This window comes from Pristiophorus japonicus, chromosome 10, assembly GCF_044704955.1.
Source record: "Pristiophorus japonicus isolate sPriJap1 chromosome 10, sPriJap1.hap1, whole genome shotgun sequence".
NCBI classification, from domain to species: domain Eukaryota; kingdom Metazoa; phylum Chordata; class Chondrichthyes; family Pristiophoridae; genus Pristiophorus; species Pristiophorus japonicus.
In genome coordinates this window covers 26,195,272-26,213,948 of record NC_091986.1, presented here as the reverse complement: position 1 = coordinate 26,213,948, position 18,677 = coordinate 26,195,272, and the positions used below count along the sequence as shown (strand labels likewise).

The 18,677-nt window shown below is 41.9% G+C and overlaps 1 protein-coding gene across 5 annotated transcripts in view; it reads left to right on the top strand.

Annotated features, from left to right (window-relative positions):
• Positions 1-18,677, top strand: part of LOC139274950 (LIM domain only protein 7-like) — a 251,471-nt gene that overhangs the window by 202,264 nt on the left and 30,530 nt on the right. For all 5 annotated transcript variants that reach the window (XM_070891719.1, XM_070891714.1, XM_070891718.1 and 2 more), the window contains 4 exons: positions 928-1,363; positions 5,220-5,678; positions 6,173-6,287; positions 11,477-11,638. In XM_070891719.1, coding sequence (XP_070747820.1) covers positions 928-1,363; positions 5,220-5,678; positions 6,173-6,287; positions 11,477-11,638 — 1,172 coding nt within the window. The remainder of the gene's footprint in view (positions 1-927; positions 1,364-5,219; positions 5,679-6,172; positions 6,288-11,476; positions 11,639-18,677) is intronic.

Below are 18,677 nucleotides of genomic sequence, written 5' to 3'. Positions count from 1 at the left end.
TTTGTATCGACCACTCACAGCAAAAATAAAGCCTAGGTGAGGGTAATGCATGATGCCAATTTCTTATTTGTGTACAATCCTGAGGAATCTGGAATCTGGTAACTTATTGAAAGTTTGGTGGTAAAATACACTGCTCGGATTCTGGTCAGGGCCTGTACCCCACTGAAATGACTACGTGAGCAGAAATCTTGTATATCTTTTTTTTTCTCTCGAGAATCAGCTGGGACAGTTTTAGTTCACAGGAACACTTGCTACTGCTTTGGAGATTTTGATTCTACTGATTGTACAAGTCGGGTTTGAGAAGATAATGACGTGCATAGAATTAATTAATAACATTGTGACATTAAGCAGCTTAAATTTGTCAGATAACTGATGTAGATAGTATCGGGACTTCAGAAAAATGTTAGGGAATTGACCAAAGATAGTTAAGTGAAATCTGGAATGTTTTATCAGCACTAAAAATACTTTTTGGACATCACTCATTAAAGTGTAAGGCTTAACAGATGGAAGGGAAATGTGCGGTCACATTTATTTTAGGATTGGACTTTATTTCCTGTGAAAGTCACCAGATATTCAATTCCTTATGTTCTGAATTCAAAATGCATAGAAGGTTGGGGGGAGTGGTGGGTGGGGGGTGGGGTAATTGTTCAAGTAATGCTGCTGAATATAGAAGGCAAACAGCAAATGTAGTTCATTTTGTATTCGGGTTCCTTTTGTGGGTATTGAAATACGACACTAATTATCTTGAAGCTGACTAGTTTTGCAGTTTGTACGAACTTCTCTCAGTTGGACCACTGTATACAAATTGCAACCTAACTAAATACTTTCACAGACCACACCTACTTATCATCTCAGTTTCGCATTCATTCTAATGAGTGTTTTTGCTCTCTCCCTCTTTTTTTTTTCTCTCTCTCCCCTCCCTCACAGGGAGTTCAGACAGCAGGGGCCGCACAGTGGCGACCAAACCGACTACAGAAAGCTGAACTCCTCCGATGAAGACGTGTTTGTTGAAGAAAATAAGCCTCCAAGACGTTTGTACGAAAGGAGTTCGGCAGTGGCAAGTGAAACTCCTTTCATTTCCCAGAGGCGTGAGACTGTTTCTTTGGCACCTCCACGTCAAGCCTCAGAGAGCCTGACAGCATCAAAATTGAAAAGTACAGTCAACAATATGTCAGAAAAGCCAAGCCAAGTTCCTTTGTACACCCGCCATTCAATGGACTCTAAAACGGAGCAAAGTCGGGTTTCAAGTTCGCTGCCTCGGAATTACCAAAGGCCTGATATATCCAGGATTGCACCTGTGGTTGTGCCAAGACCCTATGGAACACAATCTAATAAAGTCTCCTCCCTCACTCGATCTTATCCGGTAAGTAGCTCTGGATAAATCCAATATGTTTATTTAAGCAAACCGTTCCAGAGTCGGTTTTGTTTTCATTAAGTGTATTGGTTTGGGTCCGTTTCCCTTCGGATGTGTTCATGGTTTCAGGTTGCGAGCTTTATCAATAATGAACCAGTTCTCTTTGGATCTGCAACTTAGCAGCCATATAGATTTCTTTTATTTCTTGCGCTCTGCATTCTCATTTTATTTTGTTGACACTGGTGCAAAATGTGAGTAAACTCCTCCACTCTGACTTCATTTCATTTCTGGACGAGATTATGCAGATATTTCAGTTTTGGACGACACTACAGTTAATTTCAGTATTTTCAGTTTTGGAAGTAGGCATAGTGAAGGGGAATTCAGAAAATTTTTGCACCACTTGAAGCAGAAGCTTAAAACCACCAAGCCAGTGCGTTCAATTTTAATTTCAGCGGTTGTCATTTGTGCAAACACTTTTTCAATTGTAACAGCATACGTAAACCAATAGCAATATGTGGCATTTCAATGTGTAAAACTCAAACATAAAATGCTGGTAAACATTCACTTCAGGAAAGCATGTGTGAAGGGTACAGCCACGGTTGTTGCTGATCCTGCTTCAAAAACTCCAGCATTTATTGTTTTGTTTCAGATGTTCAGCATCTGCAGTTTTTTAAAATTGCTTTTTGTTTGCATTTACATTTTTGGCTTCCTTTTGGGAGGAAAGAGAAACACTCACTGTGCGTAAACTTCGAATTTCTTTCTTTTTAAATTGGTGCCCAAATATTCAAGACAAATTAGTATCATTGTTAAGCACAGATCCATCCAATTACCCTCTCCTGCCTTTCCCCCCCCCCCCCCCTCCCAAGAATACTGTCCTTGATGTTACAAGATCCAAGCAAGCCAGGTTAGTACACAATCTAATAATGGTTTTGAGTAATAGCGAACTTTAGCTGCTGTCTGCTGCTGCCAGTCCTCCCTGGCACAATACAGGATGTGATGGTTTTGGCATCTGTGGATGCCAGAGGCCACAGTCAGCATGCTATTTTTGTACTAAGGATGAAGCGCCGCACTGTAGCGTATCTCAATATCAACCCCCTAATTTCTGCATTGATGTATTCTCATAGAAAATCTTGAATGAAATTGTGCAGGCACCGTGAAATATTCGGCTCGTGCCCCACAGTGGCAACAAAAGATTCTTTTTAAATGCGCTGTTCCATTTACAAAGGAGCTCCTACTCTGTCTCCATTTTAATCAGCTATTGGTTGTCTTCAGTTGGTATCTAATTTAATTTTAATGGGACATATCAATTTAAGACAGTGAGTACTGGTTAGAAAGAAGTCCTAGCTGTTCACTGCTTTAACTCCTGCATTACCGTAATGTGTTTGAGTGTAACAAGTATACTGGCATGTGAACACCCAAATATTTTGCCTTAGGAAGATGGGGCCAGATGGAGCCTTTTTTCCCCCTATGGTGGGCCTTCAGACGAAATGCAAACTACTTGCTAAATAAAGAACTGTACGAGTGTTGTAAACGTGAACCACATCATGTCCCTTTGCATGCTAAGTTAATTAAGGTTTCTCAGATTGGCCTATTTTCCTTCCCTGTGCTAAATGTTCAAGCAATTGGTGGATCTCAGTCAGATATTAACTTTGCTTTTAACATATCCGGTAACTATAGCCCCCCCCCCAGTGTATGTTCATGTAATTGGGATTGGGTTAAAGGGGTGTTTTTGCCTCAGTCGGGAGTTTTAAAGTGGATGCAGTTCCTGACGAAGCTAGAAATAGATTGTTCTTAAAAACAGGTAAAATATTGTCCATTCGGCAGCTGGTGTAACATGAATGTTTTATTATGTGCATCTTTCCACTGTGATCTGCGCGGTGGTAGCATTATTGTCTTCCCTTGTAAACTTGTTTCAAAAGGTAATTTACCAAGTTGGCTATGCGCTTTGAAGGAAATCTGAGTGTGTTTTAAAAAAATATGGGCTAAAAATTCACTACAGCCCGGTTTGAGTTGGTGACACCGCCTGGTCACTAACTTTAGTGCCGGGCGATGTTTACCGCCTCCAATCCCGTTATTCACTTTTAGCCGGAGTGGAGTGGAGTGGAGTGGAGTGGAGTGGAGTGGAGTGCACACTTCTCTTGGGGCGCGAGACTGGAATCGCGGGGTGCTAGCGCGGGAGCGCTAATGACGTTCTTGCCGCTGTAATACTGGCATCCTACCGCTTAAAGGGGAGGTCACCTGGAGCGCCTGATCACTTCGAAAAAATGCAAGGGAGCGAATTTGAACATCAGGAAGCGTGTTATACAGCAAAGAAAGTGAAACCAATGGAAAAAAGTGCAACCACATCTCCGATTCTTAAAGGATAAAGATCCAATTGCTCAACCCTTTAGTTAGAGCCCCTGCAGCTTCTCTGACAGCCATGAACGCCTGCCTTTTTCTGCCGAGATTAGCGGCAGGCGATAAGGCAGGCAAACCCGCTGACGTTCGCGTCTGGGGTGCTAACGGGGCGTTGCATACTCATTGACGTCACCAAGTGGATGGCGCTAAAGGGCACAGCACTAACTGTTTGCGTCGCCGCAAGAGGCACTGACAGCGTGGCGCTCGGCCAGTAAAATGCTTAGTGGACCGTTCGCGCCCGAGTGGGGCGCTAACGGCCAGTGCTAGTCAATTGAATTTCTTGCCCTCCATGCCTTGCATACTAAGATAATTTCCTCACCCCCACCACCCCCCCCCTCTGGAATACAATAATTTATCACTGGCGAGTGCAGCTTCTCGCTCTGTTTGAGCTGAAGGCACTGAAACTTGGCAATTGCATTTGTTTCTCTAAGATATAGTGGTGGGATTTGCCCTACATTCATAACAGGAAAAGAAAAAAAATGAGATATACGGGAGGAGCAGGGGTAAAATGTCCCAAACGCATTACTTTAATGCAAGATTCTTAACATCTCAAAGATGACTGTATAAAATCTGTGTAAGTCGCATTGTCAGAGAGGTATTTTATGCCACGTAAACCTGGGACTGCAGCTTATACATAAATAAGATCACAGATTTTCAAACTGGACCTCTGATATAAGTCACAAGTACAACTTTTTACCGTGGTGTGACTAATACCCTGGATTTTGGAATAAGGTTAGGTTTGGTTCTGTCGTTGGCATTTGGCCTGAAAGGTAGGCATTGTGCGACTGCTACTGTAATGTGACGATCTGCGGCTGTTTCAGGGTTCTTAACCAGAATTCTTTTTTTTTTTTACTTTGCATTGGATGTTTCTACCAGGGGAAGCTAGATTGGCTTCATTCCTTATAAAATAGTTCAGAGATACAGTGGAGCCATCATACGCTATTTGATATTATTGTCAAACCTTCATGAGGAGAACTACGCGTGGGGTTTGTGGTCCTGAACAAGGAAGGGGAAGAAATAGATGAGCATTGCTGTTTCTGATCGCTCTGCAGTAAGCCCTGTCAAAAATGGACATTGGGTGACGAGAGGATTAGGCTTGGTTGTGAAGTCCTCCTACAGTTGAATAGCCTTCGGAAATGTACTGTCTCAGTTCATGTTGGCCACTTTGTTGAAGGAATGAAGCCCAGTTGGTGACATGGACTCGTACCCCAGCATGAGTTCGGAGAGGGAGGGAACGCTTATTAACTCTGTTGTTCAGATGTTATCTGAGTAGTGCTCTGTATCTTACCGGTTTATTGAACAGTTGAGTGGTCTTCCAACTCCCTTTCTGAAATCTAGTATTCCAACCGATGTACTGCTGTCACCAGTCAGTAAAATGCAAACGCTTCTATTTAGTCTGTTCTTGAACAATGTTTTGGATAAGCGCTGAGAAACCTGTACTGAAAGAGATTTTTGTTCCCCTTTTCAGCAGCATGTTGAGCCGCCTAAATACAACGGAGACATGAATGGTTCAAAAAGATTCCAGGCGACCCCAAGTTTCTTCTCCAAGCCAGAAGCAGAAGGATCCAAGAGGAATAGCAGGTTCTCGACAAAGGAGGAAGAGGGATCTGTGTGGGTTAATCCTTCCTTGAAAAGGGAGGAAAAGAGGTCTGTGCAGGTTAATCTTTCCACAAAACCGGAAAATGATGTGTACACAAGGAGCAATCTTTTATCAAAACCGGAAGATGATGACCAATCACAGGCCAGTTCTGTAATGAGTAGTAATGAGGAGGAGGAGGAGGAGGGAGAAGAAAAGGCTCCATCTCTTAAGAGCAGCTTCCTCCTTGAGTCAAAGCCTGACACTACTTTCAGCTCTGTAACAATGAATTCTTTTACAAAAGCAACAAGCCTGCCCACAGACAAGGTTACCACAGCAGCCATGCAACAGGTATGTCTGAAAAGTAGGTTACTGTGTACGTTTGAGGTCTGTCTGGTAATGCGATAGTCTCCCTTGACTGCTTGTACAAGGGCACACTTTAAAAAAAAAACCTCTTTGACTAATTAACCCCAATGTGATATCGATATGAAAAGGCTAACGCGGACAACTTAATATTAAAATGCACGACAAAACCAGTTTTTCGTAACTGCGTGAGCACATTCATAGAGAGCCTTTTTCCACTGAGTGTCTGTCATGGGGAAAATAGCAGCCAGAAACTAGGTTTTGTCATTTGGGAATAGTGCTTTTTTTTGCAGCCTTCGGACTGTTCATCCCAGCTCATTTACAAAGAGTTCCCAGACATTCCAGTCTTGCCTGTGGATGATTGTGGGTGTTAAGGAAAAGATCAATCAGACTGATTTATTGGATTGGTTTTCCAGGAAGCATGAATGAAGATGAATAGCCAAGTGTCGGGTTGTTCAATGATTTTTGATATTTTTTTTTAGGAACGGTACAGTGACACACGAATAGTTATTAATCAGAAGCCAAACAGTGATCGCGACTTTGGATTCACGACCATTTGGAGTGCCACTGGCGCAATTGTCAAATCAGTTGAACGAGGTAATCATCTATATTTTTAAAATTTGTAATGTATACTTTGGTGGTATTGTCTTGGTGTTGGAATCTGTAGTATCTGGATTTCACGTCTTTCATTCTGTGACTGTAGTAACAGTCACACTGGCTTTAATTGATGACCATGAATGATTTACGATGTGATGGTCAGGAGGTCATTCTTCCATGTAGGATTCTATGTGCGCGTAGTTTAACAAAAATAAATATTAAAGGAAACCAATCAAGTGAAATTACACCTGCATTTTAACATAAAGGAAATCCTGCCATAGATGCATTTATAATGGATTTAGCTTGTATATGGTCTGTTTACTTGTGACCCTTTGGATGCGATCATTTTCATCAACTCTATGCGGCCTTTTTTATTATGTTTTGCAAAAATTATTAATTGTCACACTCTCGTACAGTTACATTTGCAGAGGTTACATTCTCCCAGTCTGGGGAAAGATTCCTCTTTGAATGTTAGTTTGTAATGCTGCAACAAGATCATTTGGGGAACTGGAAGTGCTGGATAATATGTCTATCGTGTTGCTTTTTGCCTTTTAAAAAAAAACTTAAATAGACTGGTCTGGTTAATTGCTGAAGGTCTTTTGGTTTTGATATCTACTGTAATAAATGAAAAACAGAACTAGCGTTTATCACCTGCAGATCATGTTTGTTCACTGCTGCTACACACAGAATGTGAGTAATTAAAATAGGCCAACCTACTCGTTCTAAAGAAGGTTACTGGCAATCTCCCATATAGTACAACTGAATGGATACTTGAGCTTACAGGATTGTATCAGTCCCTAAGCATAGAAATAAAGTCAGCACTCCAAATTATCCTATGCTTAAAATATAAAGCTATGAAGAAATTGACCAGTTTATTTTTTATGTGGTGACAGAGAGAGCGAGAGATTTTTTCTCTCTCCTTTTGAATTTTGGAAAGAAAACCGATGTTTGTTTTTGTCTTTGGTTGAAGAATTTTTATGGTTAAAGGTTTACTTGTATCGGGCAGATTGCATTGCCAAATATAGTTCTGAGGTGTTACTCAGTAGCTCCTGTTGCAAAATGACTTTCTTTAGAAATTCTATTGTTCAGCCTTAAGTTTTAAATTATTCCACACCATTTGTTTTACTTTTCTAACATGCAGAGGGAACTCTTGTACCTTTTTATTGCAGTGTTTTTTTAAAAAAACTGCGACATCAAAGAACTTTAGAAGTTTACAACCCATTGTATCTGTACCCGTTCTTCGCTATAACAATCTAAAACTAATCCTAGAGCAAAACATAAGAAATAGCTGCAGGAGTAGGCCATACAGCCCCTCGAGCCTGCTCCGCCATTCAATAAGATCATGGCTGATCTTCAACCTCAATTCCACTTTCCCACCCGATCTCCATATCCCTGGATTCCCCTAGAGTCCCGTTGCCTTGCATGCTCCCCGTAGACCTTTATCTTTTCTCTGCTTGAAATGTTTATCCACTTATCTCTCAAAAGATGTCATGATTTCTGACTGTCTGTGGCTAAGCATTTCATGCTCTAACAGCTTAACATAAATAAATGCCTCCAAATATCTCACCTCACTCTTTTGGTGACCACTTTTAGATGCCTACTCATCACCACCTCTCCAACCAGAAGAAATAGTCTTTCTCTGTTGATCATATTAGATCTCTTCATAATTAAAAAAGAAAAAGCTCTATAAAATCTCCGTGTAGCCTCATTGCTCCATTGGAAACAGTCCCAGTATCTCAAGTCTCTCCTCATAACTATAGGTTCTCATCTCTGGAATCAACTTGCTTGAATCTTTGGTGTAGACCCCCTATATGGCTTTCATGCCCTTTCAATAATAGGACACCCAAAACTACACACAGTGCTCTAACCATGGTCACATTTTTCATTGTGCTTTACTCTTGTACTTAATGCCCCTATTTACAAAAACCCAAATGCTATTTCCATTTTTTCCAGTTCTAGCTACCTGAACTTACATTTCAAATAATTTTGTATTTGGACTTTTGGATCTTTCTGTTTTTCCAATCCTTACATATAAGAACATAACATAAGAAATAGGAATGGGAGTAGGCCATTTGTCCCCTCGAGTCTGTTCCACCATTTAATTCAATAAGATCATGGCTGATCTGATCTTGGCCTCAACTCCACTTCCCTGCTCGCTCCCTATAACCCTTGACACCCTTATCATTCAAAAATCTAACTATCTTCACCTTAAATATATTCGATTACATCTTTTGATTGAATAAATATTCCCATTCCTAGTTTTTCCACCTAAAATGCATCACCTCACTTTTCTACATTAAGCTGCACCTGCCACCTGTCCACTCCACTAATTTAAGTCATCCCGAGATCTTTTTTACACTTTTCCTCACTGTCAAATCTCCCTGTTTTTATGCTATCAGAAAATTTTACTATCATACTCCCTATGCCTAACCCCACAACATTTATGCACAGCACCCATTAACAGTAATGCTGTGTTTCCTATCCATTGATCAACTTTCTAACCACATTACCACATTTTCTCTGTTGTTCTATATGGCTGAACCTTTGTAATCGGCCTCCTTTGAGTCACTTTTTGAAGGCCTTTTGAAAATCCCGATAAACGACATCTACTGTATTCTCTATCTATCTAGTCAGTCACTGCTCTATTATAGTAGGCAGAATGGCTTCCTGCTATGCAGTAAGCATCTGTGTTTCTTCAAAAAAGGCACACATTTACACAACGTGACTTGCCTTTCACAAATCCACACTGGCTGTCTTTGATTTTTCCATGCATCACTAAATGCTCACTAATTTGATCTTGAATAGTGGATTCAAGTCAGTGGTTACATCGTTTACCCTTCATTTCCTTTTTAATCAGTTATTACATGGACTATCCTCCAGCCCCCAGTGCAATATTAATGATGAAGGATGATTGGAAAAACTGTGACCAGAACCACTGCTATCTTCTCCCTGATTTCCTTCAGCATTTAGCAGGCAGGCCTTTACCCAGACCAATTCCTTTGCTACTACAATCTCTTAACAATTGTTGCGCATTTTCCTCTAGTACTCCTACATTCTCTCTTCTGTCATCTTTTGGAAAAATTGGTACAAAATATTGATCATCATGGCCATACCTTCATAACTAGTCTTTCCTGCTTCATCCTTGAATGATCTTCCCTTTTTAACTGTTCGTTTACTTAAAGCCCTTGCTATTTCCTTTTATATTTTCATGACGTTTATTTGCTTTCCTAATTGCATTGGGTAATTTACCACAAGTTTAAAATGGATTATTTTTCTGGAACTAATTGGGATAAAGTAGCTTATCAAAATAGATAGCCAGTGCATACAACCCTGAATTGTTTTCTGAAATCTGTATGTTGGCTTTCTTTACAATATTTGTACCAGATGTGGTTCACTTTTGCAACTGCAGCCAAATTAAGTTGCACACACCTACTGCACCTGATAAAATTAACAGATTTTCAACGCTTCAGTCCCAGGGATATGATTGGGCCCTGCACATCTAACCCTTTGTTAGGTATTTAAATAAATGGACATTTTTGTGATGCCCTAAAGTAACTTCCTCTCCTCCTCCTTTCTCCTACCTCCTATCCAATGTTCCCTGTTAAAAGTCTTTTGGGTGCACAACCCATTTAAAGTTCCATGCGTGCATGTTTTTTTAAAATTAAAAGCCAGTGAGCTGGCTGCGAGGGACTCCAGACCACACAGCTTAATGGGAACAATGCTCCTATCCCATCCGGGAGTTTTACACAGACACTTCAGGATCTGGAGACCACACACCTCACCATATCTACTTTTCAGTTTGGAAATTATGTAATAGATAGTATGAATGCTGATTGCCATTTTATAAAACTCCAGAACCATTTCTGTAGAATTCCATTCAATTTTCTGACCCACTGTGGAATGACTTGATTATTTAGCAGAAAATCTCGGTGGTGATAATATCTAATGCATTGAATTCAAGATCTTTGTTCTCTTCTGCAAGTCTATCCACATCCTACCCCTTCCCTTCACCTGTCACGTCCACTAGCAATACTTACTGATCTTTTGACTCTGGCCTCCTTTGCATCCCTTTTCTCTTCCAACTTCAATCTTGAAACATTCAGCCGCACTCTGGAATGCTCTCCATAAAACCTCCTGCTATGGTAGCTCTTTTCACTTCTTCAAACTGTACCTTTCTGATTATTCCTACATCTACTTCCTTTAACTCCTCCCACTGCCAGTCGATACGTGTTTTATTCCCCTCTGTAGCACGATGGGCCACTTTGTGTTAAAGTTGCTATGTAAATGCAAACTGTTTAAACTTTTCAAACTGCCAGCCAAAATAGAGCACACAGAATTTTGGAATGTGGATAATCTTCTCCACTCCAATTTATCTCACTCCAGCGAGCTATGGATCTCTGCTTTCTCACTGCAAGGAAGATGGAAGAAGTAAAGTAGCAACTGTAGGGAAAGTTGTTGATCCATTTGAAAGTACCAGTCAGTGACTCATCAAGCGTGGCATGGGTGGAGGCCTCAAAACAAGCTGACTACAATCTCTGTTGTAGTTGATGTTTGGGATGAAATAAAATCACGGGAGGGCAAATAAGATGTTTTGTGTCCTCACAAAAAGAAGGAAGACCAGACTGAAACAAAGTCATTATGGCTGTGATGATGAATACTAAAGACAAATCCTAAGCTAAGACGTCTTCGACTTTTAATTTTTGTGCGAAACTCGAACTTCGCAACACAGCTCGTAATGTGGACGTTGCTACATTTATAACGATCTACAGACCAAAAATGAAGTCCTTCAAGTTATCTTTTGTCATAATTTGCATTGCGCACAACAGATTGAGGTGGCAGTCTGACATTACTTGATCTGGTGAGATAATAAGGAGGGTAATGTTTTAGCAACGATGTCATTTACAGTTCTGAATCAAGTTGTGGAAAAACTCCTCAAATTGTGGTGCATGAATTAATTTGAATGGTACATGTAGGGAAATGCTAAATATATTTGTGCAAATTGTTCCAATAAATTACAGATTTTCATTCAGAGACGATGTGCAGTAGTTTTCTGTGTGTTTTTGGGAAGCCAAGTGGGGAAAAAAAGCCTCTTTTCAAGTTTTATGGAAGAAGTAGAGGAGTGAACAACTTGTAACTTGAATACAACTGCAGCAGTCAGTATAGCTCCTATTTCTCTTTTGATTGCACAGGAGGACCAGCAGAATATTGCCAATTGGAAGTGGATGATGAAATACTTTCTGTCAATGGCAATCATGTAGCCAATATGGACCATCAGGCTTGGCTAGCAGCCATGGCGAACGCAAACAGAAGTGGGAACTTGAACATGGAAGTCAGAAGATATGGAAATAGCAGTAAGTCCATAATTCTTTTGGTTCTTTTTACTTCTTTAGCTAACCAGTGCAAATGCAACCTGTTAATGTGTGTCCTGAATAAATAACTGAGCAAATATCCTATCAAAAACTGCTGTGGCTCTACTGAGATTTGTTTTTATTGTCCCCTGTGATGATGGTCCATGCTTAAATAATACCGAAGAAGAAAATCAATAGTAATTTGTGACAATGACAGTATTCACTGCCAACACACAATTTATTTTCTAGATTTGCTGAGTAATCAGACCATAGGCCAGAACCTTCACAGGAAAAATCGGGTGGGGTTGTTGGGTGGCGTGCGTGTGTGGGTGGGTGGGGTGGTTAGGTGGAGGGGTGGGGTAGGTGGGTGGGAAGTGAAAATTGTAAAAATCAAATACCTGACTCTAACTCGCCCACTTTTATCTTTTACTCCGGCAGGTTTGGGGGGCCGGCAGCCAATCTGCTACCGGGAGGCGGGTTGGTATTTTAAATATTATAGTGAGGCCTGAAGTCTCTATTTTAACCTGCGTTGCAGATTTTACTGCAGGCGGCCAGGGATCCCGTGGTAGCTGCAACAAGGTGACTCGGCCCTGGGGAGTCGGACCCTCACCAAGCTTGGACCCCCCATCCTCTCCCCCCACCCCCTCCTCCTCCACGGCTCAGAACCCCACCATCCTGGCCCCAGCACCTACCTGTTCTGCATTCCTCGCCCGACCGGAAGTCTGGGTTTCCCATGGTCTCCCAGGTCCCCCTGCTCCGTGCGGGGGCGAAACGGAAACATCCTGGCCTCTGTCTCTTGAAGTAGAACTGCCCCTCGATGCAACATGCTCTTTTGCAATGCTATTTTAGAAAGAATATTGCTTGTGCCGGGCTCCCACGTTCAGCTTTTGTTTGCTAAGCAGAGATACAGTAACTGAATCCCTGATTTACTTTCTACCTGCTTTTCCCTGATGAAGATCGAGACATGATAAATCGCAGCCAGTTCATTCACTTGAACTCAATCACACTGTAAAAGTGTGCCAACAGAAGAGCCAATTGAACTAATATTTCCATAACATAGCATCAATGAGAATACCTATAAATTGCAAAGGCTGTTGTTAAGTGGTGAAGGCCCTGCCCTTTCTCGCACTGGTTACATTGTCACTTTGATCAAGAGGACATTACCACAGGATCTCAGCTGCTCTGGCAACAACTTGCCATGTCTGCACACACATTATATTATGCTATAGTACATTTTTGGCCTGGATATCTGACTTGAATGGTGACTTTTGATTTGCTTTGCTATTACTATACGAAAGAAGAAGATAGTAAACTGAATTTTTTAATATGTTTAAATTCAATATTTTACGTAGAATTTACAGCACAGTGTTTATGCGAAACACGCGTTCTTTTCACCCTTCTTCATTTAACACTCTATCAACATATCCTTCTATTCCTTTTCCTTTGTACTTATCTAGATTCCCCTTATATGCATCTATCCTGTTTGCCTCCCTGGGGAGCAAGTTCCACATTCTAACCACTCCCTGGATAAAGAAGTTAAAAGTCTTTGATTTAAAAAAAATATTTCTTTTTCCATTCGGAGGCAGGCAGGTGGCCTATGTAGCTAGTAATAGTGTACGTGAACATTGTATTTAGATATAAAAACAGAAAATGCTGGAAATCTCAGCAGGTCAGGCAACATCTGTGGAGAGAAAAATAGAGTTAATGTTTCAGGTCGATGACCCTTTGTCAGAACACAAGTCCTGGGTGCTCCACAGAACCAAACATTTCAGAACACAAAGTAGAACTAGAATTGCAGAATAGCATGTAACCTTTAAATGTAATAGTCAACAATGGGGGTAGAAAGAGGCACAGGCCAGGGGACAGAGATTATAATCAGGCATACAGCAGATCTGATCTTTTCACTGCATCTATCCAGCCAGCCTAACCTTGGTGGTGTGAAAAGTATTGGAAAAAATTCTGAGGGACAGGATAAACCTTCATTTAGAAAGACACTGATTAATCAAGGACATCAGCATGGATTGTTAAGGGAAGGTCATGTCTGACCAACGTATTTGAATTTTTTGAGGAGGTAACAAGGTTGGTCGACAAGGATAGTGCATTTGATGTCGTGTTGTATGGATTTTAGCAAGGCTTTTGATAAGGCCCCACATGGCAGACTGGTCATGAAAGTAAAAGCCCATGGGATCCAGGGCAAAGTGGCAAGTTGGATCCAAAACTGGCTCGGAGGCAGGAAGCAAAGAGTAATGGTTGATGGGTGTTTTGTAACTGGAAGGCTGTTTCCAGTGGGGTTCCGCAGAGCTCTGTTCGAGGTCCGTTGCTTTTTGTGGTATATACATCAATGATTTAGACTGGAATGTAGGGGTTATGATTAAGAAGTTTGCAGATGGTACTAAAATCAGCTCTGTGGTTGATAATGAAGAAGAAAACGATAGACTGCAGGAAGATATCAATGAACTGATCAGGTGGGCAGAACAGTGCAAATGGAATTCAATCCGGAGAAGTGTGAGGTTATGCATTTGGGGAGGGCTAACAAGGCAAGGGAATACACATTAAAGCACTTTGGGACCATCAAGGATAAGTTATCAAAGGCCAGGTGACAGGATTTTAACCAAGGATAAGCTATCAACAGAATCATAGAATAGTATAGCACAGAAGGAGACCATTCGGCTCTTCGAGTCTGCGCCAGCTCTTTCGAAGAGTAATCCAGTTAGTCCTAATCCTCCAATCTTTCCCCCAAACTCCTACAATTTTTTCTCCTTCAATATTTATTGATGAGAAAAATTGTCAACTCCACTCCTGCATTACAATGACAAGACACAACTCATATTTCTGATCAATGCAGTCATAGAGGCAATATTAATATTCCAACAGTGGATAGTCAAGGAGCTATAGGGAGGGAGGAACTTAACACAATCACAATCACTAAGGAGGTGGTACTCAGTAAGATAATGGGACTAAAGGCGGATAAATCCCATGGACCTGATGGCTTGCATCTTAGGGTCTTAAGAGAAGTAACAGCAGAGATAGTGGATGCATTGGTTGTAATTTACCAAAATTCCCTGGATTCTGGGGAGGTCCCAGCAGATTGGGAAAACTGCAAATGTAACGCCCCTATTTAAGCAAGGAGGCAGACAAAAAGCAGGAAACTATAGACCAGTTAGTCTAACATCTGTGGTTGGGAAGATGTTGGAGTCCATTATTAAAGAAGCAGTTGCAGGACATTTGGAAAAGCAAAATTCGGTCAGGCAGAGTCAGCATGGATTTATGAAGGGGAAGTCATATTTGACAAATTTGCTAGAATTCTTTGAGGATGTAACAACCAGGGTGGATAACGGGGAACCAGTGGATGTGGTGTATTTGGACTTCCAGAAGGCATTTGACAAGGTGCCACATAAAAGGTTACTGCCCAAGATAAAAGTTCACGGGGTTGGGGGTAATATATTAGCATGGATAGATTGGCTAACTAACAGAAAACAGAAAGTAGGGATAAATGGTTCATTCTCAGGTTGGCAATCAGTAACTAGTGGGGTGCCACAGGGATCAGTGCTGGGACCCCAACTATTTACAATCTATATTAACGACTTGGAGGAAGGGACCAAGTGTAATGTAGCCAAGTTTGCCGACGATACAAAGATGGGAGGAAAAGCAATGTGTGAGGAAAACACAAAAAATCTGCAAAAGGACATCGACAGGCTAAGTGAGTGGGCAAAAATTTGGCAGATGGAGTATAATGTTGGAAAGTGTGAGGTCATGCACTTCGGTAGAAAAAAAATCAAAGAGCAAGTTATTATTTAAATGGAGAAAGATTGCAAAGTGCCGCAGTACAGCGGGACCTGGGGGTAATTGCGCATGAAACACAAAAGGTTAGTATGCAGGTACAGCAAGTAATCAGGAAGGCCAATGGAATCTTGGCCTTTATTGCAAAGGGGATGGAGTATAAAAGCAGGGAAGTCTTGCTACAGTTGTACAAGGTATTGGTGAGGCCACACCTGGAATACTGCGTGCAGTTTTGGTTACCATATTTACGAAGGATATACTTGCTTTGGAGGCAGTTCAGAGAAGGTTCACACGGTTAATTCCAGAGATGAGGGGGTTGACTTATGAGGAAAGGTTGAGTAGGTTGGGCCTCTACTCAGTGGCATTCAGAAGAATGAGAGGTGATCTTATCGAAACGTATAAGATTATGAGGGGGCTTGACAAGGTGGATGCAGAGAGGATGTTTCCACTGATCGGGGCGACTAGAACTAGAGCGCATAATCTTAGAATAAGGGGCCGCCCATTTAAAACTGAGATGAGGAGAAATTTCTTCTCTGAGGGTTGTGGATCTGTGGAATTCACTGCCTCAGAGAGCTGTGGAAGCTGGGACATTGAATAAATTTAAGACAGAGATAGACAGTTTCTTAAACGATAAAGGGAATAAGGGGTTATGGAGAGCGGGCAGGGAAGTGGACCTGAGTTCATGATCGTATTAAATGGCAGAGCAGGCTCGAGGGGCTGTATGGCCTTCTCCTGCTCCTATTTCTTATGTTCTTATGTTCAATTGATCTAGATGGGTAATCTAAGTTTACTGTTTAAGTGGTCATTTTTTGATATTCAAAGTGTGTATGTCAAAAGAGACTAAGGGGGTAAAATTCATTTTCGCCCCGTTTGGGGGCGGCAACAGTCGGGAGGCGCTAGGTCCCGCCCCTCTTGAGAAATTCTGGTTACCGCCCACGGAAGGAAGTGGAGCGCTAATGGGGCGGAGCCTCAGCAACGTTGCACACTGGGCCGTGCAGCACTGCCGCGTGCGAGGGGCCCTTCACTCACTTAAAGGGAAAGGCCCACGTTGCCGACTCTGCAGAAGGAAAACAGACCTACCTGGCCCCCCAGGGAGCAGGGGTGCCATGCGATCTGCCCGGATCTCCAGCAGAGTGCTGGGGTGAGCGATCGTGGCCACGACCCCACGAAGAAAACAGAGCAGCAGCGGCATACACCAGGTTTAAAAAAAAAAAATTCCCCGGCCACCCCACCTTTAATTTTCGCTCCGGTAGCGGCCGACCGCCCGCTCCGTGTCCCCTGCCGCCGTCTGTGCTTTCACCCGGCGCTGCCGCAGGGGCTGAAAGTGAATTTCGAGTCCGGGACGCTAACCAGGCGATGCGCGCGGCGATGACGTCACGGTCTCCGGGCGCAGGAGATTGCGTCACAACGATGTAGCACCGCCGCTAAACTCCCGCCCTCGTTGCCAGTGTCACACCCGGGCGGTAAGGCATTTGCGCCCCAGTAGCACCCCGGGGGCGTTAACGGAAGGCGCAAATACACCGAATTTCTAGCTCTAAGTATCCACTTGTGCTCAGACAAGAGCTGCTATTTTCTTATCTGAAGAACACCTGAAACAAATTGGCCTGATCTTCATGACATAAATGATAACAACTAAATCTGCGATTATTTCATTCTTAAATCCATTTAAAATTTGGTATTTACACGCAATCTAGTTAAATGCCAGGAGTGAGTGTCTTCCCCAAGGATAGTGGTAATCTTGAAAACTCTTCTCCCAAAAAACTGTTGAGGCTGGGGGTCAATTAAAAATTTCAACTCTGCGATTGGTAGAATTTTGTTCGGCAAGGGTTATTAAGAGATACAGAACCAAGGCGGGTAGATTAGATCAGCCATGATCTAATTGAATGGAGGAACAGGCTCAAGGGGCTGAATGGCCGACTCCTGTTCCTTTGTTCTCGAATAACCTATCACAATTGTGATCAGTTTTACGAAACATGGAACCATGAAGGGAGGGGAAATTGACCTGTGCATATGCATAAAAAATACAGAAAACCTGCCTGCTTAAACCACTGTGATTTAAAACAATTGCATCACATTCTTTTTTTAAATGAAGTACTTCAAGGTCAGCAGGGTGCACTCCCACACTGCATAATACGGTGCCACGATTGGAAAAGCGTCCCAATTGCATTAGACAAGCTCTCTTGTTAATTGGATGCATTTATGCAGTGCATTATTGCATCCTTTGTGACTTCTCAAAACACTTCACAATCAATGAATTACTTTGAAGTGCTGTTATTTAGGCAAATGCAGCAGCCCATTACCCTTTGCTTCCTGCCTTTCAAACAGTTTTGGATCCAACTTGCCACTTTGCCCTGGATCCCACGGGCTTTTACTTTCGTGACCAGTCTGCCATGTGGGACCTTATCAAAAGCCTTGCCAAAATCCATATACACTACATCTAATACACTCTCCTCGTCGACCCTCCTTGTTACCTCCTCAAAAAATTCAATCAAGTTGGTCAGACACGACCTTCCCTTAACAAATCCATGCTGATGTCCTTGATTAATCTGTGTCTTTCTAAATGAAGATTTATCCTGTCCCTCAATTTTTTTTCAATAATTTTCCCACCACCAAATTTAGGCTGACTGGCCTTTTGAAACAGTGGAAAGATCAGATCTGCTGTATGCATACTGCCCGATTATAATCTCTGTCCGCTGGCCTGTGCCTCTTTCTACCCCCATTGTTGACTATTACATTTAAAAGTTACATGCTATTTTGTAATTCTAGTTCTACTTTATGTTCTGAAATGTTTGGTTCTGTGGAGCACCCAGGACTTGAGTTCTGACGAAGGGTCAGCGACCTGAAATGTTAACCCTGTTTTTCTCTCCACAGATGCTGCCTGACCCGCTGAGATTTCCAGCACTTTTCTGTTTTTATTTCAGATTCCAGCATCCGCAGTATTTTGCTCTTGTATTGTATTTAGATACTTGTAGCACAAAGTAAACTGGTTTTGCATACAGCACTCTGCTCCATGCATTCTTTTTACTTGCCTCCTGCAAATAGCATTAGAGCGAGAGACTGCTTTACATTTTATGACAACCTCACTTCATTGGTTGCAAATAGCTTTGGCACATCCAAGTGATGTAATATGGCTGTATATAAATAAATGTTAGTCTAATTTCTTTCGTTTACCCTTTCCTTTCACTCTCTCGTTCCTCTAGCATGCTCTCTCGCACTTTCTTGCGTTTGCACGCTATCTCGCACTTGCTCTCTTTCTCTCCCT